At 50.7% G+C, this 26,314-nt stretch overlaps 6 protein-coding genes across 6 annotated transcripts; 1 reads left to right on the top strand and 5 right to left on the bottom strand.

The window, feature by feature from the left end:
- Window positions 1-179: 179 nt before the first annotated feature.
- GUITHDRAFT_160866 (hypothetical protein) lies at window positions 180-12,221 on the bottom strand (the record flags this gene model as incomplete). Its single annotated transcript, XM_005840484.1, has 42 exons — window positions 180-275; window positions 321-367; window positions 413-463; window positions 510-584; window positions 874-939; window positions 994-1,029; window positions 1,082-1,117; window positions 1,162-1,183; window positions 1,234-1,293; window positions 1,545-1,587; window positions 1,639-1,720; window positions 1,775-1,819; window positions 1,868-1,906; window positions 2,020-2,403; window positions 2,470-2,619; window positions 2,839-2,907; window positions 3,024-3,114; window positions 3,160-3,227; window positions 3,270-3,365; window positions 3,418-3,549; window positions 3,617-3,751; window positions 3,796-3,858; window positions 3,985-4,081; window positions 4,246-4,319; window positions 4,385-4,423; window positions 4,471-4,570; window positions 4,766-4,971; window positions 5,097-5,160; window positions 5,366-5,598; window positions 5,769-5,837; window positions 5,888-6,023; window positions 6,077-6,229; window positions 6,292-7,102; window positions 7,199-7,534; window positions 7,576-7,721; window positions 7,943-8,044; window positions 8,092-8,312; window positions 8,361-8,609; window positions 8,659-8,775; window positions 8,882-10,616; window positions 10,670-10,770; window positions 10,827-12,221. 42 exons carry the CDS (start codon window positions 12,219-12,221, stop codon window positions 224-226), a joined length of 8,226 nt encoding a protein of 2,741 aa, XP_005840541.1. The 3' UTR covers window positions 180-223.
- Window positions 12,222-14,741: 2,520 nt separating this feature from the next.
- Window positions 14,742-15,544, top strand: GUITHDRAFT_150217 (hypothetical protein). The gene is made up of 6 exons (XM_005840483.1): window positions 14,742-14,840; window positions 14,889-14,942; window positions 15,002-15,100; window positions 15,166-15,284; window positions 15,338-15,415; window positions 15,459-15,544. The coding sequence occupies exons 1-6, from the start codon at window positions 14,772-14,774 to the stop codon at window positions 15,484-15,486; spliced, it is 447 nt and encodes a 148-aa protein (XP_005840540.1). The 5' UTR covers window positions 14,742-14,771; the 3' UTR covers window positions 15,487-15,544.
- Window positions 15,545-15,566: 22 nt separating this feature from the next.
- GUITHDRAFT_100545 (hypothetical protein) lies at window positions 15,567-16,250 on the bottom strand (the record flags this gene model as incomplete). The annotated part of the gene is made up of 1 exon (XM_005840482.1): window positions 15,567-16,250. One exon carries the CDS (start codon window positions 16,248-16,250, stop codon window positions 15,567-15,569), a length of 684 nt encoding a protein of 227 aa, XP_005840539.1.
- Window positions 16,251-18,124: 1,874 nt separating this feature from the next.
- GUITHDRAFT_43144 (hypothetical protein) lies at window positions 18,125-19,639 on the bottom strand (the record flags this gene model as incomplete). The annotated part of the gene is made up of 9 exons (XM_005840481.1): window positions 18,125-18,181; window positions 18,228-18,301; window positions 18,342-18,417; window positions 18,468-18,585; window positions 18,658-18,743; window positions 18,791-18,889; window positions 18,938-19,002; window positions 19,093-19,319; window positions 19,410-19,639. Coding segments are annotated over 9 exons (1,032 nt in total), but the record flags the coding sequence as incomplete, so codon positions are not given.
- A 363-nt stretch (window positions 19,640-20,002) lies between these two features.
- On the bottom strand, window positions 20,003-20,848 carry GUITHDRAFT_39394 (hypothetical protein; the record flags this gene model as incomplete). Its single annotated transcript, XM_005840480.1, has 2 exons — window positions 20,003-20,082; window positions 20,635-20,848. Coding segments are annotated over 2 exons (294 nt in total), but the record flags the coding sequence as incomplete, so codon positions are not given.
- A 4,566-nt stretch (window positions 20,849-25,414) lies between these two features.
- On the bottom strand, window positions 25,415-25,692 carry GUITHDRAFT_50080 (hypothetical protein; the record flags this gene model as incomplete). Its single annotated transcript, XM_005840479.1, has 3 exons — window positions 25,415-25,493; window positions 25,538-25,612; window positions 25,664-25,692. Coding segments are annotated over 3 exons (183 nt in total), but the record flags the coding sequence as incomplete, so codon positions are not given.
- Between the last annotated feature and the right edge of the window lie 622 nt (window positions 25,693-26,314).

Here is a 26,314-nt window from a genome sequence, read left to right as displayed (position 1 = left end):
AATGTGTTGTTTTGTTTTCTCCTGGGGTAAAACGAATGACTTCTGGGTGAGCAGGCGAGCAAATCTTGGGCCTCCAGACATGGATGTAAACTTCCAGGAGGAGAAAAGATGATTCGCTTGACAGACAGAGTATGAACTGAATGTTCACATGTTCAGAGGGGGAGAAGAGTATGTCATGTGTGTTTGAATGTTTGTCTTTGGTAATGAAATCTCTTGGTGGATGTCAGATTGTCGGCGAGAGCAAGAAGAGCGCGTCATCCATGCTCTTGTCCAACCTGTCGCCCTTGTTCAGTCGTTCTGCCTTCGATCGCTCTTGTTACCTCTTCGCTTGCAACTTGTTCTCCTCCTGTATCGTCTTTATCTTCTCCTGAACACACATGCTCACATCGGATCCCCTGCTCTCCACACCCACCTGAACCACATCCTTCAGCTCCTTCTTCTTGCTCTTCAGCCGCATCGCCGCCTGCTCGTTCTCAGCTGCAGGACGCCACCATCTGCCGGCTCCTCACCTTCTGTGGGAACCAGTGCAGGTCGACCTGCCCCCTTGGCCTCTTGAGCTCGACGCCAGTCTCCTTGTCTATCAACTGCACATGCGCTCAGGTGAGCATGTCGTTGAGAAGAAGAGGGAAGGAGGAGGCAAACATGGGCAGATGAATGAAGGTGAGAAGCGAAAGAGGGAGGAGGGAGGAGGAGAGGAAGGAGGAGGGAGGAAGAGAGAGAGGAGGAGCAGAGGGAGGGGAAAAGGGAAGAGGAGGAGGGAGAAGGAAGGAGGGAGAAGGAAGGAGGGAGAAGGGAGGGAGCAGGGGTGGGAAGACGGGACGGAGGACGGAGGTTATGATACAGGAGAGAAGGGAGTAGAGCTGAGAGATGAACCTTGAGATGGGTTGCAGGATCTCTTGCAAGCTCCAGTGTGCGGCTGAACACATAAGACTCTCCTCCCTGAGGGCAGAGCAAGGAAGTCAAACGAGAGAAGGAGGAAGGGATAGAATTGACCGAATATTCGTCATACTGCTTTTCCCTCAAATAAACCTTGAGCCACAAGTCAGGAACGACGAACAGAGATAGAGAAGGAGGATCCGACCTGGAAGTAAAGATACTTCCACATGTTGTGTTCCTCCTGCTCCAATGGTTTGTCTTGCGCTAACCCCAATGCAAGAGTACCTCAATGTGCTCCTGGAATCCACTGCAGCAAATTCCGTTCAGACGACCTCCGACGACTCTCTCTGAACTCACCTCGCTCCCTCCCCGTGCTGATCGAAGATGAATCGGTCGATCCCGCAGATGAAACATTTGCTGAAGAGTAACCATGAGCGCGTGAATGTTTAGGATAGGGAAGGGAAAGGGAGAGAAAGAGGAGGGGGAAGGAGGGGAGTGGAAGGAGGGGAGGGGAAGGAAGAGAGGAGGAGAAGGAGGAGGGGAGGGGAAGGAGGAGGGGAGGAGGAGGAGAAGGAGGAGGGGAGGGGAAGGAGGAGGGGAGGGGAAGGAGGAGGGGGATGAAACTCCGCATCTATCTGCTCTAGAATGCGTGGGTGGGTGAGGAATACCCTGATACATCCCGATCGATCTCATCTTTCCTTGCGCGCAGCTCTGAGGTAACGAAGATGAGCTCGGAGACGTGAACGAAAAACGAAAACTCACCGGCGAACGTATCAATGATCACACCAAAGATGATGTTCATCAGAATAGTGGTGACGATGATGAAGAAAAGGAGAGTATATAACTTGAGAGGCGTCAAGAAAATGAAAGCACACATCAGCTGCAAGCATAGTTTCACCATGCGGTAGAGAATTCGATATTTGTCCGATTCGTTGGACTGAAGCTGCAAATATGGATAAGGTAAGGGGACATTTCGAACTGGTTTCTCTACCTTCCATGGAATGTCGTCCATGGCCTCTCCAAGATCACCCTTGCGGCAAGTCAGAAAGAATTGATTCAAGACGAAACTTCAAAGGCTTCAGATCAGGGTTGTCAAAAATCAGCAACAACAGGTTTCATGCAAGCTAACAAGATGGGTATCACCTTTCGCAACCCCATGTCAAGTACTACAAGTGTGCATTTCCATACTGATGTACATCTCGCTCCATTGTTGTTCGGCTCGAGTTTTCTTCCTCCCATGACATCTGCCTCAGCAAACTGGAAGAGCTCCGGGAAGAAGTAGAAGCCGGAGACTCCGAAGAAGTAAATGAAGATGAAAGCGAGCCCGGCGGTTTGCAATAGAGTGTTCGCCCGGAATGTGATTGACTTCATGACATTCTGGAGAACTCGAGAACGATTGAAGATCTCAAAGAGATGTACCACCAAGAAGAGTTTGTTCCCGTTATGCGGGTAAGCAAGGGCCAGTATGTTTGTTATTGTCATGACAGTGATCATCCAGAACTGAAGGTCTGTTAAGATGTAGAGGAACTGAGCAGAGATGTCAGAAGAACGTGAGAGCATCTGTAAAGTGAAGGTGATGGGTGAAATGCTCACCTGGATCAGGAGAACTCGATTTATTGTGCTCCGATTGCCTTGGTTGGAAAGAGTGAGGTGGAAGAAGACTGAATCGAAATGATCCGGTAAAATCATCTTGATGAACGACGAGAACAACGATCTCCTTGTCTTGACATCGCTCTCCATCATCTTCACTGGAATCAGAATTCGAGCTAATGGAGAAGGGGGCAGAAGGCGGGAAGAGGAAGAGGAGGCAGGGAGGGGTAGAGGAGAAGGAGGAGGAAAGGAGGAGAAATGGATGAGAAAGAGGAGGAGGAGGAGGAGGAGGAGGAGGAGGAGGAGGAGGAGGAGGAGGAAACTACAGCAGAAGATACGAAGAGTTTGGCTAAGGCAGGAGGGACAAGCGACCTTCTCTCTTGCACGAGGAACACCTCTTTCAATGACATACCACCACTGCCTTGTGAAGGCGAGGATGCACTGAGTGACGACAAATATCAACAAACGAATGTCAACTCCAACTCATCTCATCTCATCTCATCTCATCTCATCTCATCTCATCCGCGTCTCCTCCCATCCCATCCCCTCTTGCACACCTGAATGTATGCAAGGACATTCACTAGCACGTCCCATCCTGGTCTGATGCGAAAGTAGGTGAGAGGCTCGTTATCCCCACAAGTGAAGCTCCTGATGATGCCATCAGTTGGTTGACATGAAACGCGCATCTTTCACCCTCGACATTCATAATTGTAGAATAGAAGCAAGAGAACGTTGATAATGACAGCGTTGAGAAAGAAAGTCTGTGGTATTCGTCACACAAACGGATACCACCATTGTTTCACCTTTTCTCTCAATCCAGAAGTCAGTCGAAAGAAGTTCAAAATCTGATTTCTTGTCAACTTCTGCTGATGCTGCATCTCCGAATACAGCGAATCGAACTGTTCCCAACATGTCACTTCATACAATCTCTTTTACAAGTATGTCACGTACTCGTTCACTGAAGTCCGTCAACTGGGTCTGCAGGTTTGCTCTGTTGACACTCAGCAGCAGATCGTGTTTTGATGCACTGGTAAGGTAGCTGCAGGACTTGGGGATGGTGAAGTATGCTCGCTCAAGCACTCCCTGCTCACGAGAGAGTTGGAGAAGCAAAAGTGACAAACAGGAACGACAAGTCATGAAACGTCCGCACCTTGCGCGAGATCTCTATCACTCCGATCTTTGACTTCAAGTTTACATAGTCCCAGATGTAATCGGGCGACAGCTTTGCATTCAGACTTCCGGATTCATCGAACTGACTGAGAGTGATGTAGGTGATGTAAAATTGCTTGCAACACCCGTTACTCTCATGACAACACCTAAGAAGCAAACCTCTGCAACTTGCTCTGCCTCTTGTTCTGCTACTTTCGAGTCATCACCGATGGGAGGCGCAGCCTACAGGATGTAAGGAGAGAAAAGGAGATGTGGAGAAGAAAGGAAAGAGCAGGAGATGCAGTCCACTAGGGAGCATGTGAAAGTGGAGGAGGAGAACTGGCATCAGACACAAGAAGTACAAGATACCGGGATCTGCCATGCTTCTATCTTTCCCTTATCTTCGAGTTCGTAGACTAAGGTAGGATTGTACACGAACAGAAGATCATTCATGTTTTGTATCAATCTGTGATCTTGTGGTGAGAGTTGTCGTAGGAGAAGACAGCAAGCAACCGGTCGGGATTGAGTGATCCGAGCATGAGAGAAGGGATTTCAGGTTCATCAACACACTCCAGCAAAGCCAGCAGCAGCTATTTTCAAGGTGTCAACGAAGAACATGCGAGAAGATACCTCACAGTGATAGTAGAAGCTTTGAGATCATATATCTTCTTGTCAAAACATGCTACGGCCTCGTCGATATATTTCTGAGTTGCAAAACTAATCAGAATTTCACATCTTCCCTCTCAACGCAAGTAATAGTCAGATCCACCTCGAAATCAGATTCAGAAGGCTTGATATGCTTCAATGCCTTACAGCAGATGATAAGAATCTCTATCTCAACGAAAAGGGAAATACCTGATAGTGACTGACATAATGCTCGGCTGTCATGTTGAGGATGTTGTTAGCGGAAGTGCAGATAGGTGTCTCGCAAACAGCCTTCTGATTCGGACGACATCTGCTCAAACAGCATTATCCACTCTCCTTCTCTTCTCCTTCCTCCTCCAACATGCAACCCCTTCCTTTTCCTTGCTCGTCTATTTTCTTTGCTCGTCCCTCCTCTTCCCTTTTCGTCCCTTCTACTTCCTCCTTCCATTCATCTTCGCCTTGCCTCGCCCCCTTGTCCTGCTTCAGCACTCTTCATCGCACTCACGGTTGTTGGATCATCTCTGCCAGCGCCAGGATCGCAGTCTTGACGATCTCGATGTTCAGCGGGTTGATGTAGCCGCTGCTCAAGACGATGAAGTCGGCGACGGAAGTCACCATGTCGATGCTGCGGACATTTCCTGCTTGAAAGCGCAGGAAGTTCTGCAGTTTGCCGTTGTGACCTTCGCAGAGGGCGTGGAGGAAGCGGAAGACCTGGAGGAGAGAGTGAGAGGATGCGAAGAGAGCAAGGTAGAGAAGAGAGACAAGGCGTGGGGGAGGAATAGGGTTCAGAGAGTTCGGAGGGGAAGGGGTCAAGCAAGTTGGGAAGGGGGCAGAACCGAGTCAACGTGGCTGTTGCTCCGATCCCAGTCGACAAAGCCTCGCAAGAGAATGGCGTGCAAGCTTCAAGAGCATAGATTCAAACGAGGTAGATGAAACATAGATAGGACAGATCAAACAAGCTTACGAACACAGGTACAAACACAGACACCACAGCATCAAACATGCATGCATAGAAAGATAGATGCAAACAATACAAGTACAGATACACATGAAGAAACTGACAGCACAAACAGAGACAAGACAGGTTGAAGGCCCCCCTCGTGACCTGCGATCGCTATAGTCGACCACGTTCCCTAGCCGAGCAAGGAAGGAGTCATAGTCTTTGAGAGCGCTCTTGTCAGTCTGCAGCATTTCCTGCCATGTGCGCATGAGGAGTTTTGTTTCCTGTTCGCCCTGCTGCATTCGGAGGAAAAGCTGGTTGAGGAATTGAAAAGATTCTGAGCTCGAAGAGGTGAAGATAGCAAAGAAACTGTCTTGAATCGGCTTCTGCGGAGATATCTGCATTGTGACAAATCAATCATGTCAAGTACGACAAGAGCAGAAGAAGTGGGAGTTTGAAACAGAAACAAGAGCAAGTCGTGAGACAAACGAGAGATATCAGAAAGAATCAGGATGAAGCAGGAGGAGGACGCAGGAGGGGTGTGAGAATGAGGGGGCGGTTGACGGACGTTGAGGACTGTGATGGCAAGTCCGAGGCAGGAGAAGAAGACTCGATCGCCGCTGTCCTCCCTGCTGACCTGGAGAGACGAAGAGCGTCAGACTGTACAAAGAAGTCACCTCCTCCCACCATCTCGATGATCAGCCTGGGGATGCCCTTCAGCAGCCACCCCGGCGGCCTCTGCTCTGTGATCGCATGCTGCCACTGGTCTGCCAGCTGCCTGAGCACTTCGAGGCCCTCCAGCACGTCTCTCTCCCACTGCAGCCTGCATGCTCGGGTCAGCGAGGACGGCAGGGGGGGGCAGCGCCTGCTCTGCACCTGTTGGGGTTGAAGTAGGAGATGAGAATCTCCACCAGATCCTCCACCTGCCCCTCGTGGATCGTCCTGGGCCCTAGCTGGGAGTAGTAGAAGATCTTGCAGAGCTCCAAGATCTCCTGCCTCCGTCGGGACGACAGCTGCACGGCCTTCGAGCTGGGAAAGCAAAAGAAGTTTTGTTTCTCAGCTTGGTAGAGGCGCAAAAAGACAAGGAGGACCTTTGATCGTCTGCCCCCCGTAGCTCGTCGTGGGAAGAGGCGTGGGAACAAGCATCCTCCTCCTCCTCCTCCTCCTCCTGCTCATTATGGGTGGAGTTGTCGGGCTGATCAAAGATCTCCTTGAAGGCCTTGCCGAAGATGGTGATGGTGTTGTTGCAGTGAAGTGACTCCAGAGGCTCCTCGGCAACACGGAAGACGTACTTGGGGATGTTGGAGCGCCTTCGCTGGCTCCTAGCAGAAAGAGTCGACCTGATCTTATCCTTGTCCGTCTGGTTCCGGAAGATTTTGGGGAGAGCGAACGGGAGGTTCTTGTGGGATGCGAGCTTGGCACCCAGACTCTCGATGAGGTCACGAAACTCTTGAACGATCTCAGGAGTTTCCTCGTACTTGTGTGCTTTCAGAAGGTTCTGTTTCTGCACATCAGCTACTTCGAGCATCTTGGCAAGTTTGCAAAAAATGATCTCAACATCGACCCGAGCCTGATCAGTCAGCGAGTACCACAAGATCGGCTCGTCCATCAAGACGTCCAAGATAGGCACCCAGTGGTCGGCAAACAGCATCTCCAGCTCCATCATCACCACATCAGAGTCTGTCAGGCTGTTGAAAGTGTCTCCTCCGTGGGAGCGGTCGGGGACGGTGAGGAGGGAGAAGGGGTCACAGCGCTGGAGGAGCTGGGAGAGGTGGTGGAGGATGGACCACAAGCTGAGGCTGTAAGTGAAGCCATAGCACCTCGTGTCCGAGTGATTCTGTAGGTAGATGATGCGAAATAGATGGAGCATTTCTCCTTTGGCTCGGGAAATGCAGTAATTCCCTTGCAAGCGAGTCAATGCCAGCCAGAGAAGGAGGGCGAGGGAGGGAGGGAGGGAGGGAGGGAGGGAGGGGAGGGAGGGAGGAGGAGGAGGAATACCTGTGATGTCTTGAACCAGCCTGTCCACTGGAAGGATGCTACGGATGATGGACATGTCACCGGGTCCGGCATCCGTGGCAAGAAATCGCAGCAAACGGAGGATCGACATGTTGTACTCCACGATGTTGTTGTTGGGTTGCAGCTTCGCCTTGTCTAACTTGGATCTTGACCTCTTGAGAAACGGTTCCCGCTCACCTCGAAACAGCACCAGCGGCCTGTTTGCGTCCTCTCCAAAAGGAGCACTTCCTTCCTGCGCTTCCTCACGCCCACCATCCTCTTCATGCTTCACAGTCCCTGACAAAGATTGCAAGATGTACGCCTGAGTGCGTCGAACAACTGGAAGAGAGTCAGTGAGGAAGAGCAAGGTATTGAACGACCTTTCCCGTCCACCATGAAGGCAACTTCAAGGAAGTGGACGCAAGATATGTGAGACGAGTAGTTCTTCTCATCTCTACCCTGCTCGTCTTTGTTGCTCTCGTTTGAGATGAACCTCAGGACTTCATCTATGATGTTCAAGTCCAGCCTTCACCAACAAGTCAAACTCAAGAGCAACATCCTCCTCTTCCTATCCTTGCTCAGCCCCCGATCCCTTCCCTTCTCCTCTCTTTCTGTCTCTCCCCCTCCCTCCCTCCCTCCCTCCCTCTCTCTCCCTCTTCCCTCCCTCCCTCCCTCCCTCCCTCCCTCCCTCCCTCTCCCTCTTCCCTCTCTCCCTCTCTCCCTTCCCCTCTCCTCTCCTCCTCTGACCTCTGACAAAGTTTCTCATTTCCACAAAAGATCCCTGAAAGGGCTCCAGCTACGGATATTCCAGCACGGAAAAACCTCGACAGCAGACGTGTATGGTCTCCCCTACACGCAAAGTTCAACATTCACAATCAGAAATTGACGGTTCTTACCAGAAATGCTGATTCCGTTTCATCCCACTGGAGAAGAACTCGATGAAGCTAAAGCAAGCAGGTAGCAACTCGTCAACTATCCAGGAACGGACAGCAGGTTCGTAAAAGGTGGACCCATGCTCGATTCTCTTGACAAAGTCTTCTGAGTGTTGCTCATGTGGCAAGATCAACGACTTGATCACATCCAGGATGAAAGTATGTACTCCGAGACGCCTCAACATCTGGCATCAGACATGTCAGAGAGCAGAAGACAGCATGTGACGGCTCACTTGTTGATTGGTGAACCTCTGACTCTCGAACTCAGCGATAGTTCCTCGTATCTTGCACATGTCGGCAAGAGATGTGATGCAGGAGACGAACTGAGATCGTTGCGATGCGTCGAAGAAGTTCAAGTCGTTGTTAGGCAACGCAAGGAGGCGGAAGGCAGGGAACATTCGCTTGAGGTCTTGAAACAAACTTGTCGCCATCTTGTAGTCTCTCATCGAAGTGTCTTGTGACAGCACCTGAACGTCAAATATCTGCATCAAGTACATCAGCCTTCTCAAGTTTTTCGCAGTCTCGAGAGACCTGGAGGTAAAGATCGAGAGTCGGGGAGTTGCAGCGGAGGAGGACTTGGAAAGTTTTGAAAGCAAGCTGCGGGTCCTTATACTTCCAGAGCTCCACGAGTATCCTGCTGAGGCGCTCCTGCAGAGGAAAATGAGGACAGGAGACACGGAGACAGGAACAAGACCCTCTCAGTGTCAAAAACAAGGTTGAGAGTTGTTGTCGCCTCTGTTATCCGCTGGAACACCTTTACATCTCTCATCTTCTCAAGCAGCTGGTGACAAGGATCGGCTTCCATGGTTGATTCGCCAGGTTTGAACGTGTTGAACCAAATGAAGCTGCTCGCCCTCCTCTTAAGCAGGGTGTTCTTGGAGCTCCTCGCCGAGATCCTCGGGTCAGAGCAGGACATCCTTCTTGTGTTGGCAGAGGTGGTGAAGGGAGTCAACTCATGGCAGATGGCGAGAAGTTTGCGGGTCCTCACTGCGACTTGCAGTTTGAACAAGAACAGGAGCATGTCGCACAGGACGGCCTTGCACTTTGCCACCAGCTCCATGGCGAGCTCCTGACTGTCAGGCCCCACCGGAGCGAACTTGGAGAAAGTGTTCTTCATCTCCGATTGCTTCACCTCATCTGTCGAAGGCTCCAGGAGGCAGATGAGGACAGGAACGAGCTCCTGCTGGATCTCCGACTCCGACCGGAAGGCTCCGTTAGTGATGAGCGAGTAGCAGAGCTGGATAAGACTCATGGAGAACTCATTGGAACCCTTCTCAACCTCTGGGACAAAGAAGGAGGAATGGTTGCCGAACAGCGCCAGCAGTTCTCGCTTCAGCTCCCGATGCATGTCGGCGTATTTCTCCTCGATGTCAAACACGGCAAACGGATCGGCTCCGAGATCTTCGATGGTGAACACTGTCTTCAATGTTGTTTCACTGCAGACGAGGTTCGGTTTGAAGTACAGGTGATTCATCAGGCGCGAGTAGAGAGTCCTCAGGTTGTACGGAAGCCGCTCGTTCCCAATGCACTGCATGATTGTGCTGAAGTCTGCAAATCTGTACACTCCTCCCGTTATCATGACACGAGACGCATGGTTGTCTCCTGTACAAAGAGCATCCAAGAGCTCCACTGTCGAGGTGTACATCCTCAAGACATCATCGTCAGCTCCTGCTGCCAGGGCCTCAAGGTCGTAAGTCTTGGCCGTCACATCCTTCTGCTTCGGATCAATACAGTTCTTGATCATGATGATCCCTTGATCAGGAGAGAACGTCTCGTAGAGATACTGTCTCCTCCTCTTGTCCATGATAAACCGCTTAAGAACCAAACATTGATTCCTCGCAATCCCACGATTCTGATTCTTCAAAAACTGCGAAAGGAGGTCGACGTAGACAGGACGGTCTGTGGTGTGCGTGTCTATGGACGTAAGCACGTGCTCCAAGATGGATGGATTCATAAGCTCAACAAAATGGGATTTGGCCGATAAGATCGTCGTGACTGTTTGCAGAACATACTTCGCAAACCGAGGGTCCAACGAAAGTTGCTGCATGATGAGCAACATGTCGTCACCGAGAGCATTCACAGTCTCTTTGTTGTTGCTCAACGAGGCCGAGAGTGCGCGATGAGACAACTGAAACAGGTGGATGATGTGCTGGTACTTGGAGTAAGTCGCCTCCCGCCCTGGAGTTTGCAGAACACTGTCACGGAAGCTCTTGAGAGCACCACGTGGACTGGCAGACAGAAGCATCGACTGATCAGGATCATTTGACAGGTTCTTGATCGCCTTTTGCAAAGAGTTTGTCATCTTGATGACAAGCTGTAGCACTCCCATCTCATGAACAAACAGCTGCCGAAGAACGATGTTGGTGACGGCGTTCGCCCACGACAGCTGCACACTCTCGAGGCGGAAAGATGTTGAGACGACAGTGTTTGCATGGTTACGACGGAAAGAACAGAACGTTTCTATCCCCTTCAAGGTCTTCACAAAGGTTCTGCATCCGCAGCAGTCAGCAACATAGCATCTCTCATCCACTACAAACGATACCTGTACATTGCCCTATCAAGATTGTTCAAGAAAAAATCCGAGCTGTCATTCCCGAAGTCAGGTGGGAGGAGGGAGAGGAGCACGTTTCTATAGCTTTCAATCTGTTTTCAAGGGATCAGCAAGGGACAAAGGACACATCGGCTTCCCAGCCATGTACCTCGTAGAAGACCGAGGCGATCACCGGGTCTACACGATTGAGGCGGAACGTGTCGCACATTGAAGCCTCCCTCCCAGTCTGCAGCTGCATTATGTTCTTCTTGTGCGAGTCCGGCTCAGGGTGAAGAAATCCACTCGAGCTGGTACACTGGAGGTAGGCGATCGTGTCCCACACGATCGTGTTGGAGGCGAACTGTCCTGCATTGTGGATCTTGAAGAGAGTCTGTGGGATCGGTTCTGAGATCATAGATGGCACACCTTCATCTCGAATCCTCCGAACTGCAAGGTAAGTGTTGGTAGCTATGTGCCTTAGCCGAAAAGACCCGCCGAACTGAAAGAACCCCCCGTCGCCACATTCTGGCTGCTCGATCTGCCACAACGAGTAGACGTCGATGTGCTCCCTCTTCTTCGTGTACCCCTTGGCGATCTTGAGATGCTTTGACTTGTCCAGACACAGCCCCGACTTCTCCATCCCGTACGAAAGGTAAGATTCGCTCTCCACATGTGAGATTTGCAGCAGGTCTCCACCCTTCACCACATGATCCAGCCCAGGCTGCCAGCTCGTGTAGAGCTTGAGCTTCCAGGATATTCTCACATCGGAGGCGTTGACTTCATACTTGCTCAGGGCCGTCCCAGAAGATATCACGTTGCTTTTCACTTCATGCGCACAGTGCAAGTACTGCCCAGACACTTTCACGGACGCCAGACAGATCGAGTCACCGTAGTTGATCGACTCTATCGTGTTCTGCAGCTTGTATCGAGGCTCAAGGATCCACCAGACCTCCTGGCTACCTTGATCTGTCAACACTACCCTGTGGCAGTTGCTATCTATCTCCGCTACCTCCTTAGGTTTGATTGCGAGGAACTTGCCGCTCTTGAGGTGCTGGAGTTGTATCACCTGCCCGTAGTTGACGATCGCACCAAGAGTCCTCGTGCACTCAGACATGTTGTGGTTCTTTTCAGCCTCGGCCTCAGCATTCAGCTTTTCTAGGAAATGCCTCTCTTCCGGAAGCACCTCCTCGAAGTTCAGTACCTCATCGCCTCCTACAGGGTGCGTCGTCTGTATGATCTTCTTCACCTTGCTGTTCAGCTTCTTCTGGAACGTGTACAGCTGCTTTGCAACGACCCGGAAAAGGGTCCCATCCACTCTCAACGAGTCCATAACGGAGAGTTTAGGTACTTCGCAGTCCTCGTCTACAAAGCCATCGGAAGATATGCAGCTACCCAGGTCGTCGAAGTACAATGACAGCACATCACCGAGACACACGCATGGCGTCTCCTTGTCATTGCTGTGCTGGACACCGAATTGCAGAGACTCAGCACCGAAGCTGTGCTCTGTTCTGTTCGTGAAGAGCTCACTCCCTACCTTGCTGCGCGAGCTCAGTATACTCTGCATTCTTCCTGCACTCTGTCTCTCTCAGGGGTGTTGCCTGCGCTATCAAGCAGCTTGCGAGAAGTTCATCCCTAGTGCGACTCACTCGCCATCGCCGATGCTGCGCGTTACATCCTCTTCTCGCCCCCCTCAGCTTCTCGCGCCCTCGCCATACCCCATATTTCCGGCAAAGGGATTTCCTCGGTTTAAATCAAGCAAAGTTGCGATTTTAACCGAATTGGGCAGGTAATGGTCATCCGGCTTCCTGGTTTCGATCAACGGTCCTCGACATGGCTTGAAGAATGGGAGGTGGCAGGTCTCGGCCGCGGGAGCTGCAAGGCAGCGATGCTGAGAATGAGAATGAAGGAGCGAAGAAGGAAGGAGTACACGCCGCAGACAGAGCTCCTCATGGTGGGGCAGCAGCGAGAGAGAGGGCGGCTGATCGGAACAGGTCCAAGGAAGGGAATGGAGGTGAAGCCAGGAAGAAAGTCAACTACCCCAAGGAAGTTCTGTTCCATGCAAAACAGCTCGGACTGAATCCTGACAAGGTACAGGAAGAGACACCTCCTCTGCTTCTTGCCTGAATGTCTGTGTCCCCAGGATGACAAGCTCATGTGGATAGCTGAAAAAGCCGCCAATGACAGAATACTTCCACCCTGGGGGAAGTTCAGAGACAAGAATGGCCGAATATACTATTCCAATGCAGCCACAAAGCAGACGATATGGCAAAGCCCTTACATGGATGAGTACCACAAGCTGATCAAACAAAGCAGAAAAGAGATCGTGCAGGTACGGCCCTCTTTACTTGGAGACGGTCTTGACGGAAGCTCTCCGATGAAAGGTTGATCCCTTGAAGCAAGACGAAGCCTTTCAACGAGCTCCTTCTACGGTATCATCAGCACTTGACATCTCCGATCTGATCTAGTTGCACTTGCAGAAGAGTGCACACGAGAAATATTACGTTCTCTCCGAAAACAAGCTTGCTTGTATCGTCCCTGATCTGCACAGCAAAGTTTCTCAGCTGCATGACTTCCCAGACAGTTGGAGTGAGTCATGCATCTGGTTGATGCTTCAAAGCGCGTAACATCTGCTTCAGGCATCAACAGGATAAAGGTGCAAGGTAGTGCGGGTCTTCGGGGCAGGAAAGTGAAGTGGTATTATGCAAATCTTCGCTGTTGTCAGGTCGGAATATGATAATCCATCATAATCAACTGACGATCTTCCTCTCAACGTGCTCGTTTTCTTGTCCTGTAGATTCCATTTGTTTCCGCATGCTTCGATCTGAAAGATTTTGATGCTGAAAGCGACCCTCGGCTGGTACGCACAAAGCCCTCAAAGGATTCGAAATCCTGACGATATTTCTTAATATCCCAGGGCGAAAAGCTGAATGATGGTTCTCAATACAATGGGCATACAATCTTATCACTGGACCTTTCAGGTCTGTCTGCAGACCTTGAGGACTTTTGGTCGGCAGACTCTAATTCTCATGGGGCAGTAAATAATATCTCAATGCTCTCAAACGGAGGACTGGCTGCCTTCATTCACCTTCGGAAGCTCGGTGAAGAGCATCCAATGCTTCATGAGCTGAACTTTGATCTTTGCAGACCTGTCTTGCAACTGTATCTCACATCTCGATGGCCTCGGAGCAGTCCCAAACGCTGTTGAAGTCAACTTGTCCTATAATCGACTTGGTTTGCAACATGCAAGATCTATTCGATCATCTGTTGAAATGCGATTGACGTCCAGGGCATGACACAGACATTTCAAATTGCTTCTCGGGCAATCGAGAGTCGATTCTCTCATACGGAGGTCTTGAGAAGCTCAAAAGCTTGCGGGTGATTGCGACCGTAACTTTGACTGATAGCAGCTAATGTCGGCATTAGATTCTCAACCTGTCCTACAACTATTTGAAACAAGTCTCTGATGTCTTTTCAATGAGCAGCCTGACTGACTTGAGGTTGGCTTGATCTTCACAAGTGAATCTTGTAAGGACATCCTGTTTCAGGTTGGATGCGAATCAACTAGAAACTTTGGCTGGTCTGGAGAGGTTATAGTTCATTCTCAACATGCCCCCCTGACTGGACCAAAGGCTACCAAGTCTACAAGTGCTGTCTGCAAGACAAAACTTGTTGAGGTTCTTGAACAAAGAAAAGTTTCATTTCTCATTTCATTGACAGGGAGCTTTCTACAACCAAGAGCTCCAACTCAGGATCATTACAGCAAGATGTAGTTTCACGGAATGTTTTTCTTTCTGTGACATTTCCCGGAGGACAAAACCGTTCGCTACCATCGAGCTCATCTCTCCAACAGGTTTAATAGCATCTCTGATGATTTTCTTAACCATCTCAACAGACTGCTCTTGATTGATCTTGAAACAAACAAGTAGCAGTCGTTTGTCGTTGATCGAGAAGTTACCAATTCGCCAGATTCTCACATCTCGAACAAATCTTGGAGCCTCTTTCAACCTGTACCTCATGTGAAGTTTTGATCTCTCCGTGTTTCACAACTCTCTGAAACATCAAACCAGCCTTGACAGAATTAAATCTAATAGAGAACGACCTACAAGGTGACAGTATGCTTCATCAGGCAACTGTTCTCAACAGCTTCCCCTCTTTGACCAAGTTGGATGGGAGACAAATTCTGGTTTGATCAATTAGTTCATTGAGATCGCTCTGAATCATGATTTTCAAGCCTCGGATGAGAGAAAAAGCGCTTGATTTGAGCAGTCGTGCTGACATTGCAAAGGTGTGAGCTCGGGAGGCCGTCGGTGTACATTCAAATCATGATGCATTCTTGCCTATTAGATCAAAGATCAGATCCAATCGATACACCGATCCCAACTGCAGAAGGAAGAGCTCCGAACGCAATGGATAGTCTCCTCGCTATCGCACCAGTCAAAAGAGGTGAGAACGGCCGGTTCCTTGGAACGCAAGTCAGCGACGTTGCTGACTTGCGTTTCATCTGCAAGGTTGAGGAGAAACTGGAGGCCTTGAAAGACAAGATGCACCGAGAGCTTCAAGCGACGCTGCTGGATATCGAAGAGAGTGTCAAGTCCTTTCCTGACCTCATCAAACACGAGCATGTGAAGTGCGACAGAGAGAGAGTGAGATGTTTCTTGATGTGAGACCACATGATGGCAGGAAGATCGAAGAGGTAGCTGAAGACAATTACTCCAGACAGGAGCGTCTTGTCTCAGATTTTGATAGAGAGATGCCGAGGTATCTGCCACTCAGCGTGTCCATCATCTGACCCTCCTCACAGACACATAAAGCCGAGAAGTGATATGTAAGGTGTAAATACATTCATTCATTATTCTTTTGGTGTTCGATAAAAATACAGTGAAGGGTAACATACACTCTTGACAGTTTTCTAGTCTGATATGCTCGGACTCAACCTCCGTGAAGACTGGACAGGACTCGATGATCTCGGCCTCCGTTTACGATGAGTCTCATCTTTCTGTGTGCTGTCTACTTGGTCACTACTTCTCCTTTGTTTCTCATTCACCAGCTCCTGTTCCATCGCATGCGTCAACCTTTTTGCCAGATCTTCTGCTTGAAATCTCGCTGTGTTTTTCAGCTCCTTGTGATCTCTCTGCAGCCAGCAGACTCTTGTCTTCAGTCGCTCTGACATGACCTTGCACTCGCTCGAGCATTTGTGCACGCGGAAGAATTGTCGAACACCAGCCATCCCTTCGTTCATTGGCCCGCAGCACAGATCGTCGTCGTTACAATGCACAAAGCTTGAAAGGCAACAGTCCTCCATGGACTTGCGCTTGAACTCGATCAAGAACCTGCCGCCACTGATCAACCATGAGAAGTGACTGAAAGCTCCGCTCAACGAGTCCTCCTCCTCGTCCTTGACGGAATCGCCTCCCTTCCTGACTGGAAGAGAATCTTCCAGGTTTGAGAAGTTGTAAGAGTAGGAGAAGTCCAGCGATCTCTCCTTGAATATGCAGTTGAAAGCGTTGACACAATCTTGAACAAGATAGAACGCTTCCAGCCAAGGTGTCAAGACAGCAGGCATGCCGAGAAAACCTTCTCTCTCTACATTCATTTCAAAGAGCTGAAAGCTCTGAAAAGTCGAACTCCTCTCCCTGTCCCCTGTTGAGTTCCAACTCAAGAAGGTTCCACCCCCTGTGTAATTCTGACTGAATGTCATATCAAACCACAAGGCATAGATCTGCTTCGAAGAAGTTGCCTTTTCCCCACTCTGAATCACTTTAAACGAGCCGGAGAGGCACGTTTTTTCCTCCCTTTGGTGTTGTGCGGGTTCAAATCTTCTCATTCTTGGGTTTCCAAACAAGAAACTCAAGATCTTGCTTTTCATGTCAACCCAACTGAAGATTAAGATTCATCGGCATGAATACCAGTCGCTGTACTGCAAACACAACAATCAGTATAAAATAACTATGATGTTTCATGATCTTATGATGAAATAACCGAGCCAGAGCAAAACTCATGACCTTACGATAAAATGACCGAACCATAGCATAACTCATGATCTTCTAACTAACAGCTTTCTCTTTCAAATTTTGTCTATCAACGTCTCACATGATTGTTCCTGTCCTCCATAGAACGACTGCCAAACATTCAATTACAACACTTCTCCTGTTACCCCGTCTCGCTCTCTCCATCTCCTTTGTCCTCTGTTTGCTTCTACTTCGTCCTCTCTTCTCTGCCCATCAAAGTCTGGCCCTCTCCTCTCCTTCCTCTCTCTCTTCCCCATTCCCCCTCTCCTCGCGTTTTCTCCCCTCGTGCGCGGCGCGGCCATCGTACAATTCACACACCTGGACCGCGACTGGGGGTGGTTCGAGAAGAGTTGACACAATACCGGTCATTTGTCCATGTATTTGAACCTAACAGAAGGGGTACTATTTCATTTTGAGGGCAGTGGGGGTCGTAAACCCGTCAAAAAGAATTTTTAAAAACAATTTAGAACTGTCAGCAAAGGGGAGACACGATCGGGTACCAGAAGACGTGCACTACTGGGAGATCGAATCTCCATTCCGAAAAGATATATTTTCATAATCAATTAAAAAACGAAATACGACCCATACTACCCTGGTATGACTACCCCCATTATCCCCAAAGAAATTCCCTGAAGTGCCCCAATTTGGCTCGTTGCAATACAAGGAGTCATGTTACCTATAATGTTATATATATATAATATTATAGCAAACGGAAATGTATTTGTGACCCACCTTTGCTTTACGACAGAAACAGCGAAGAGATTTGCTGCCCCTCACAGAACAAATAGAAGAATACTGAGGCAGACTTGTGCTTTTTTTTTGTTCATCAAGTAGCCATGGACAGAGACGCCCTAAAGGCAGGGGCAGGGGCAGGGGCAGCATGGACGAGGATGCAGGAACAAGAACGTGGACAAAGACACTTCTCGAAAAGAACAGGACACTCTCCAGATGAAAAAGATTGGCTACAAGTAGAGGACGATCGTGGGCTCTACTTTCATTCAAGGGGAATCGTCGTCAGAAATAGAGTAGCATCCTGGAGAACATGTCTGCTACCCTCACGCTCACGGCAAGAGCGTGCATGGAAGAAGTGGGAAGCTGAACGAGGACAGGAATACTTGCTCATTTCAAGGAGGAGACGCGGGTAGAACGCGTGTTGGTGGGTAGATGGGTGCGGGTGAGTTGTTGGCAGCTCGCGAACGTGCTTGTTTGCAAATGAACTGTGTACCCTGACTCTCACTTTTCATGCCAATCAATCACTCCTTCTATTCGATGTCTGTTATAAAGAACAGCAAGATGGGTTGAGGAGAGGAGAGAAAAGGGAGGGGAAGGGATGAGAGGAGAGGAGAGGAGAGAAGAGAAGGAGGCGGTGAAGATAGGGAAGAAGAGGAGTGAGTAACGGAAGAAGGGAGAGGGAGAGTGGAGGTTGAGTCTCGCAGCCAAGGACAGAGTTCACTTAGGAGAAGGAAAAGCCCTCGCTACCATAATGTAACGCTACGTGGAACCTCTCCTCCAGGATCTGCCAGGTGTATCAGTTCATGCTTTGTAGTTGGAGAAGCAGCAACCTCCTTGCTGGAGTAGTCGGGGATCTTGAGCAGGTTGAAGCAGGTGCTTGCAGTGGGCAGCCGATCGTCACCTGCTTCAAGTCACTTCCTTTGACACGTCGCAGCCTGCTCTACCCTCTTGAGTGCACGCCAGCGTAAACCGACAGATGGAGCTGAGGCCAGGGAGGTTTTCAAAGCCCACGGAAGGAGACTATGAGTGGAGTCAGGGGGTCACTGAAAGCAGCGAAACTCATCGGGTACCACTGAGCTCCCAGTGCAGAACTTGAGCAGCAGAGCACGTTCAGCTTCCTCCTTCGAGCAGACAAACTCCCAGAACCACAGAGAGAGCTGGCTAGTCTCACAAAGCTGCTCGCCCTGACTCGTCCCTAGCAGCTCAGTCTCAGCTGGAGTTGTCTGAGAATGGAGTAGCCAGTCACCGGAGTATCGGCACCATCGCCGCCAGTCGTCCACGTCTATCTTGGGGAGCCCGCAAAGGAGGAGGTCGAGCTCTTGGTCGGAGAAGATTCGAATGGCAGGCTGAAGCATGCGTGAGCAGGGAGGAGATGAGGACGGGAGGGAGGGACCTTGGGCACGACCTCGAAGAACCCATGTAGCAGCCTGTCCATCAGCTTCTTGGCACCATCGCGAAGTTTGTACAAGATGTAGAGTTCGACGTACTTCTCCTGCCAAGGATGATGAGGAGAATGATGAATGGAGTCTCATTCACTTACAATGTTAGTGCTGTCCACTTTGATGTTCTCTCCATTCTCCATCAACTCCACCTTCTGCTTGCTGGCTTGAACTTTGCCTTGTTCTGCAATCCTCGTCAACCCCCTCCTACACTCTTAGATCTCAACTGTATCACCGTTCAACTCATCCCCTGCACGTTGGTAGTCAGTCAAGATGGTGAAGTCAAGGTCCATGGCCTCGTGGTCTTGGTGCCCTTTCAGCGCGCACAAGTTGCGGTAGAGATCTGGTTCGATCTCCTCGAGCATCTCCAATTCAAGTTTCCCTCCCACAATCATTCGCAGGAATGCTCTGCTGAACTTCACGTCTACCAGGCTCTGATGACGGATGGCAAGGCCGAGCAGCCTGCCGAAGGCAAACATCCCGCTTTGAGCCGTAAGAGCACCTGAGGGATAGTCGAGAATGACGCAGTCAGCGGCGTCATCGTTTCTTGATTTCCATTGAAGTTTCCTCGACAAGTCTCCCGCTAGAGGGTGGTACACTCTCGTGCCCGAGCTCAGGCCGAACAGCCCGTAATCTTCACACACAAACTTCTTCGAGGCGACTGCAAAGTACTCTCTCTGTGGGCCGGTGCCAGTCCCCTCCTCTCCCAAGAAGTTCACTTCAAAGTGCCTGCTCCTGCAGCTTTCCTCGCTCTGGCCGATCAGAGCTCCGATGCTCGACTCCACGATCCTGCTCCTGTCAATCAAGAGCTTGCAGTCGATCCTGCCCCAGTGGAAGATCAGGCCCTTAGTAGTGGTACGGTTAATCTCTCGCCGCAGCCACGAGACTTTGCTCTGATACGACAGCAGCGAGCTGTTCCGCAGGAGGAAGGACATGCAGCCAGCAAGAGCCTCCGGGTCTGACTGGACCAGCCGGTTGATCGCCTCATAGAACTCGGGGATGGTGGCTGCGTACTCGACAACCTTGACGACTCTCTCCAGCGTCTCGCCATGATCGCTGAGCATCAGGGAAGCAAGGTTCTTCAGCTGCGCCGCACAGACCTCAGCGTTCTCGGGCTGGAGCATCGCTACCACACACGAGCGGTTCTTCATGAAGTCTGCGTACAGCAGGGGGCTCCAGCCTTGCGAGTCCCTTTGGTCCACGTTAGCACCATGCTCAATCAGCACCTTCACGCAGTCCACGTGACCTCCGCATGCTGCCAGATGTAGTGGAGTCGCTCCTGGGACGAGGGAGGTAGATGTAGGAAGCGGCTTGTTCACAGCACATCCCATGCTGATGAGCGGGGCGATGCATCCGGCATGTCCGGCATGGGCAGCATGATGTAGCGCACTCATACCGTCCTTGTCCTCTAGCTGAGGCTTTGCCGCGTGCTGCTGAATCCAGGGAAGGATGCAGTCAACGTGCCCTGACATGGACAGGATGTGGAGAGGAGAGATGTCGTGGGAGTCCAGACAGTCTACCTCTACCTTGTGCTGGTTCACCAGATGCAACATCACCTCCATGTTCCCCTCTGCCGCCGCATAGTGCAGAGCTTGCTGCCCTCGCTTGTCTGTCCTCGAAGCATTCTTCGAGGACGGCTTCAACTTGTTCATTTGAAAGATAATATTCTGTACAACACTAAAGAGAAAGTCAGAGCATGATACGCAAAAACAAAGGATTTTCAGGAGGAGGACAATGAGGAGGAGGAGAGTGAGGGAGAACAGCACGGAAGTTGAGAAAGAGTCTCACGGTATGCCACATGCAGCAGCTGCCATGTGGAGCGGCAAGGTTCCATCAGCATCGCTCCGGAAGACATCAGCATTCCTCTCGAGCAGGTAGCTCGCGATGCTCTCCTCTCTCAACGACAGCGCGAGCAGCAGTGGCGTCACTTCCGACTTGCCCTGCCGTGAGTTCACGTCTGCTCCTCTTCCGAAAATCTCCTTCACGCACTCCAGGGATTTGCCCTCGATGGCTGCATGGAGCACATCGTGAGTGCGGATGGTGCGGAGATTCTGAGGCTCCTTCTTAAGGAGCAGCCGAACTTGTTCCAGGTCTCCGGCATGCAGAGCAAGCACAAGTGGGTCCTTGGAGGAGGATTCCTTGGACTCTTCCTCCTCCTTCTTCTTCCGTTTGGAGGCTGCCGCTGCCCCGTCCTCCTCGCCTGATGAGTCTGACTCCCTCGCAATCGCCAGCCTCCAGTCCTGGGAGTGCATAGCAGAATCGTCTTCCACAACAAAGTCGCCAAGGGAATCATCGCTGATGTAGACTGCCTCCTGCTTCTCTTCCATATCCTTTAAGATGGTGCGATTCCTCTCCTTCAGCATGCTGTGCCACTCTTCTCTTGACTTCTCCTCTTTCGTCACCCTCTCTCGCAGGCCGTACCTCGAGCCCTTGGCAGCTTTTTGCTGCTCTGCGTTCTCCTCCTCCTCCTCCTCCTCCTCCTCCAACTTGGCAGGACGAATCCGCGATCTTTTCACTGGCGAGGACGAGACTCCGTCGCTCTCGCTGTTCTCCTTGCCCTCCTTGCTGTCCACGCATGCCGCAGTCTCGTCATCGCTGTCCAGAATTCGTTTTTTCCTGGCAAGACATGTCAGGGAGGCAAGCTGGTGTGCATTCAGTAACAAGTGACTCAGCAACTCACTTGTTGGAAGATGTCACTCGAGGAGATATCACCGACATACTCTCCTCGTCGCTCTCCTCCATGATGCTCCTTGTTGGCTTCTTGCCCAGAGAGATCTCGGGAGACGCTGAACCATCGGGTTTTGAGCTGCAGGCAAGATGAGGAGCGACAGAGTGAGGAGGAGGATGCACAAATTACCTGGCCCCCACTTGTGGTTCGGGAGGAACGCGAGTTCTCCTCTCCTCCCTCGACTGATTCTCTTGCTCGAGATCTGCCAGGATTGAGATTCTTGGAGGACGAGTCCTCTCCTTTGCCTTCGTTCCTCTGCCCCTCCTCCTTTCGACTTCTTCCTCCGACTCCGATTCGTCACTGTCCTCCTTCCGCCTCCTTGAATTCTTCTTCTTCCCCCTGTTCATCCTCCTATCCCCGCTGCTCTCGCTCACAACCTCTTCCTCCTCGTCCTCGTCCTCGCTGAGAGATTCGTTATCTGACGCGATGAAATCATTGATGTCGGAACTCTCAGCCGAGCTCTCAGCAGCCGAATCCGATTCGTCTTTGAGGATGGGAGAAAAGCTTCCATTCCCCTCAATCACTGTCTCCACGACCGAGTTGTACTTCATCGCTCTCTTGTGGTTGTTTGCTCCCCAATAGTCCCTGATCAATTCTCCGTCGGACTTGATCGCATGGCTCTTGAGCATCTTCTGCTCGTCTTCAGAGTCCCACTCCTCCTGCTGCTTAGCGGGGTGAGAGACGGATCGAGATCAAGGGAGCAAGGCAGAGGAGCGGAAGTGATCACCTGGTTGCCTGTTGACGTCTTCATCCTCGAATAATTCTTCTCTCGGTTTGACGACGTCAGGTAGTTGTACACCAACTGCTTCAGGTAGTTCTGAGAGACTTCGGGACAATGGGAGGCTCGATGGACTTCCTTGTAATGCGCGCGGAACTCGCGAGCCCCGGGAAAGATGAAGGCTGGGATCTTTGACTTGCCCTGGTTCCAGTGAAAGTCAGAAACAGGAAGAGAAGCATACAAGTTCCAAACAAGCTTCATGATGACATCCATCGGGTCTTGATTCTTCGGCATTTCAAAGGACTGCCCCTTTTCTGCTCCTGGAATGTGTTCTAAAAGCTTCTTGTAGCAGATGGTGCAGACAGGCAGCTAAATAGGGAAGTTCAACGGATTGAGAGCAACATGATTGTCACAAGTACCTGTTTCGATGATATGATGCTGGAATTCTTCTTCTTTCCTGGCTCAATGATCGCATCGGAGAAACCTGACCCTGCATGCCACGTCAAGTGCGGTAACAAAGAGCCACAGATCTTCCAGCTGAGACCTGAGAATGGCTTCGACGAGGAAGCAATCTCGACAACCTCTGATAGCAAGAACACGTCAGAAAACGAGGACTATCGAGGAGCAGCAGCAACCTCCGTCACTTGTGTCCAACACGACTGAAGCTTCCTCGCTAGATTCATCACTAGAAGTATCGCTCCTCTTCCTCCTCCTGGCGGCCTCCAACACTGAGCTGACCCTGTCCCTCCTCGCCTGCGCCGTCCCGGTCGATCGTCGGGATCGTGAGCCGCTCGCTGTAACGCAAGTTCAGTGTACGAAGGAGATCTTTGAGCGAATGCTCTCATGCACCTCTGTTGCTGGAAGATGCTCCCTTGGAAGACACCTGTCAGACCAATCAGACATCGTTCACTTGTCGCCTTTGCTCTGAGGTACTTTGTGCGACTTGTCTGACTTTGTTGAGCTTCTGCAAGGTTGTGTGAGATTGCAATAAGCAAGTCACGAGAGAGAGGGACCTGCGGCTGGCCTGCAGCTGCTCCCTTCGGCCTGGTGCTGCTTCCTTCCTCCTTCGTGCATGGCGGTCTTCCTCCTCCTCATCGCTGTCTGGCCTCCAGTCCTCCGACGAAGCACTTTCCTAGCAAGGGCATCAAACGATAGGAGCAGCTTGAGTTCTGTGTCCACCTCTCCATTGCGCTTGCCCTTCTTGTTCTTGCTTCTGACCTTCTCCTCTTCCTCCTCCTCCTCCTGCAGAGCTGCACTCAGTCGGGTGCTCACCCTTGAGAGGGCAGAATACCTCAGGATCAGAGGAAAGCATGACAAAGTCTTGATCCTGCTTCTTCTTGATGGCAGAGCTTCTCTTCGGCATCACTCTCGTAGGCGTGCTCTCTTCCGTCCTCGACTGACTTGTGTGCTGCTTCTTGGTCGTGCTCCTTTGCGACAGCGGAACGTCGGACTCAGGGGACGATGCTGCGTCCCTCGGGGCCGGTCGGTTCCTGAAGCTTGAAGGCTTCGCCTCTGAAGAGCAGAAGCATGAGAGGAAGAGAGAGGAGAGGGAGAAAACATCACGAGGAGAGTCTTCGTCGCTGCTTTCAAGTCTCCTAGCAGCATGCTTGCTCTTGTTGGTCGATGGTGTTGTAACGACGAAGAACTCGTCGTCAGAGTTCGAGTCTGCAAGAGAAGCATGAGCAGCACATCTCACAACAGAGCAGCAAGCAACCTTTCAATCCCTTGAGGTTGTACTGCTTGCTCATTTCCTCTCCTTCCCTCCTCTCCCTTCTGACCCGCCCAGAGTAAAAGCTGGGAGCAGGGTCGCCTTCGTCTCTCCCACGACCCAGGACCACTAACACACGACCTATGGTATATTGTCTTAATGCCTCAATTATAAAACATTTCACCTTGGCCCATGCCCTTCAGTGTTTCTCGGGGAGGGTCACATACAATTTGCACCGTTGCAATGGCGAGAGTACTAGTGACGATGCAGAAATGTGGATAAGGAGAAGACGTAGAGGGGAGGAGGGTTGAGGGGAGGAGGGTTGAGGGGAGGAGGAGGAGGAAGAAGAAGAAGGAGATTTGAGGAAGAGGAAAGGAGGGAGAGGAGGAAGAAGGAGATTTGAGGAAGAGGAGAGGAGGGAGAGGAGGGAGAAGACAAGCACAGATCAGAGGAGAGATGAACAAGTGATGACCGGTGGGAACTGAAAAGTTGAGAGCGTGTTCTCTTCTATTGGTGTTCAGAAGGATTAATCTTCTCCTGTCTTTTTCATCGATCAGTGAGACCAACAGGTATGAAAGTTTCTACAAGATGTTCTTCACTCGTGCACGCATCGACGTGGCCTGAGCTCAAGTTCGGTTCATGGCATGTTGTGATGTGCTAGATATCCGGCTGCTGATGGCCATACGGCGGTAAATCAACGCGTATGGACAGATACCAGCCTTATATTCTACTTGCTACAAGCTGAACTTTCTGATCATTGCGGAACAGGAGATAGCAAGAACAGCATTCAGTTTCAACCACGTTCAGTCATGCGTGTTGCATTCACAACATTAAAATTCCATGCTAGTTTACATAATCTTGTCTTTCTCGCGCACTGCAAACAGAACTCCAGCAAGCACCTGCAGGGGATGTCAAGAAAGACATACTGACACATACGAGCTTGTACGCCAATGAAGAAGCCGACGAAGAAGACTATGGTCGTATATCTGTGTCTCACCATGTCAGTTGAAAATTTGAGGGCATCTCATCATCTCCATCATCATCTCCATCATCATCATCATCATCACTTACAAGCCTATGGAGTCGCTTGCAAGCTGCTCAGCAAAATCTCTGCCAACATGATTGTCACCGAACAACATGTATCTCCTGCATAACTTCACCTGATCGAGGACAGGAGGTTCCCCGACCTAGTTTGTTTGCTGGGGTTGAGAATGGACTTGTTCTTCTGCAAATAATCGTGCACATGTTTGTGAAGCTGAAGCGTTTGCCGAGCTGTCAGTACCAATTGGCGCAAGCACAGCTGCGATCACCGCTTCGAAACTGTTCTCGCCCGAGTAATCGGAGATCTTCTTGCCATCTTTCCGACGTGCACGTCAAAACAAGGTCGTTGGATCCTTGGAGCAAATAGAACTTATCTTACCCACGATCTTCAAAGTGGGATAATGCTGAATAGCAAACCTCTCAGCGAGTTCTGAATCTGAATCCGCATCTACTTTCCCGACTCTAGGGTGTCCTTGTGAGATATCTTCCATCACAAGTCTTGTCACCTGACGGGCGTTCCCTTCAATTCCTTCGCTAGCTTCTCCCACACAGGAGCCAAACGCTTGCAATGAACGCACCATCTGCTCTGTCATGTTACGAGTGAAGGCACGGCCAAGGGAAAGAGAAATCACGGTGCATAAAATTTGATGAACCATACACCTTCCTTTGTCAATCTGCAAGCAAACAGACGTACAAACACAAGTTAAACAGACTTCCTCGTCGCTGATGACAGGAATGAGAGGTCGGGCAACCTGTCGAAGTTGTCCGAATCCAGGACGACGACGTCACTAGCTGAGGTGACGGCGAGGGCGAGCAGGAGCAGCACGATTTTCATCATCTCTTCCTCTCGCTCAACCGTCTGTGATCAAACCACCCTGTGCAAACCAATTCTCACGATATGAAAGAATGCAGTTGTGTGCTTTCACAATCATTCACAACAAATTACAACCATCGTGCTGTTTGCTGACTGTCTTCAAGTACATAGTTATCCTCCTCCTTCCCTTCTCGCCACTCCCTCCGCTTTCTGCAACCTGATTGGTATTCGCCTACCGGGCCCGCCTCAATTTCTCAGAACAAAGATACGGTCAAGGAGCCTCGGAGCTGGCCTCGGAGCCTAGTAGCCTAGATCTCGCCGGCGATGCCGAACATGGCAATGAACCGTTCAACAGCGAAGGCATGAGGCCGGGTGATGGGCCGCCGGGTGATGGCCTGCTTCATGGCCCTCGTATGGCCGTGATGCCGCGCGGTACTATAGTACTACCGGCGTTGGCCGCAACCGGTGA

Source organism: Guillardia theta, assembly GCF_000315625.1.
Source record: "Guillardia theta CCMP2712 unplaced genomic scaffold GUITHscaffold_5, whole genome shotgun sequence".
Classification (NCBI taxonomy): domain Eukaryota; class Cryptophyceae; order Pyrenomonadales; family Geminigeraceae; genus Guillardia; species Guillardia theta.
Note: the sequence above shows the minus strand (reverse complement) of the source record. Positions and strands in the feature narration are given on the sequence as shown.

Excerpts from the sequence above, each read along its gene's own strand:
- GUITHDRAFT_150217 (XM_005840483.1), top strand. The coding sequence starts at position 14,772 with ATGCTTCATCAGGCAACTGTTCTCAACAGCTTCCCCTCTTTGACCAAG. Across the intron at positions 14,841-14,888 it reads TGGATGGGAGACAAATTCTG|CCTCGGATGAGAGAAAAAGC; the intron begins GTTTGATCAATT and ends ATGATTTTCAAG. Across the intron at positions 15,285-15,337 it reads ATCAAACACGAGCATGTGAA|GAAGATCGAAGAGGTAGCTG; the intron begins GTGCGACAGAGA and ends ACATGATGGCAG.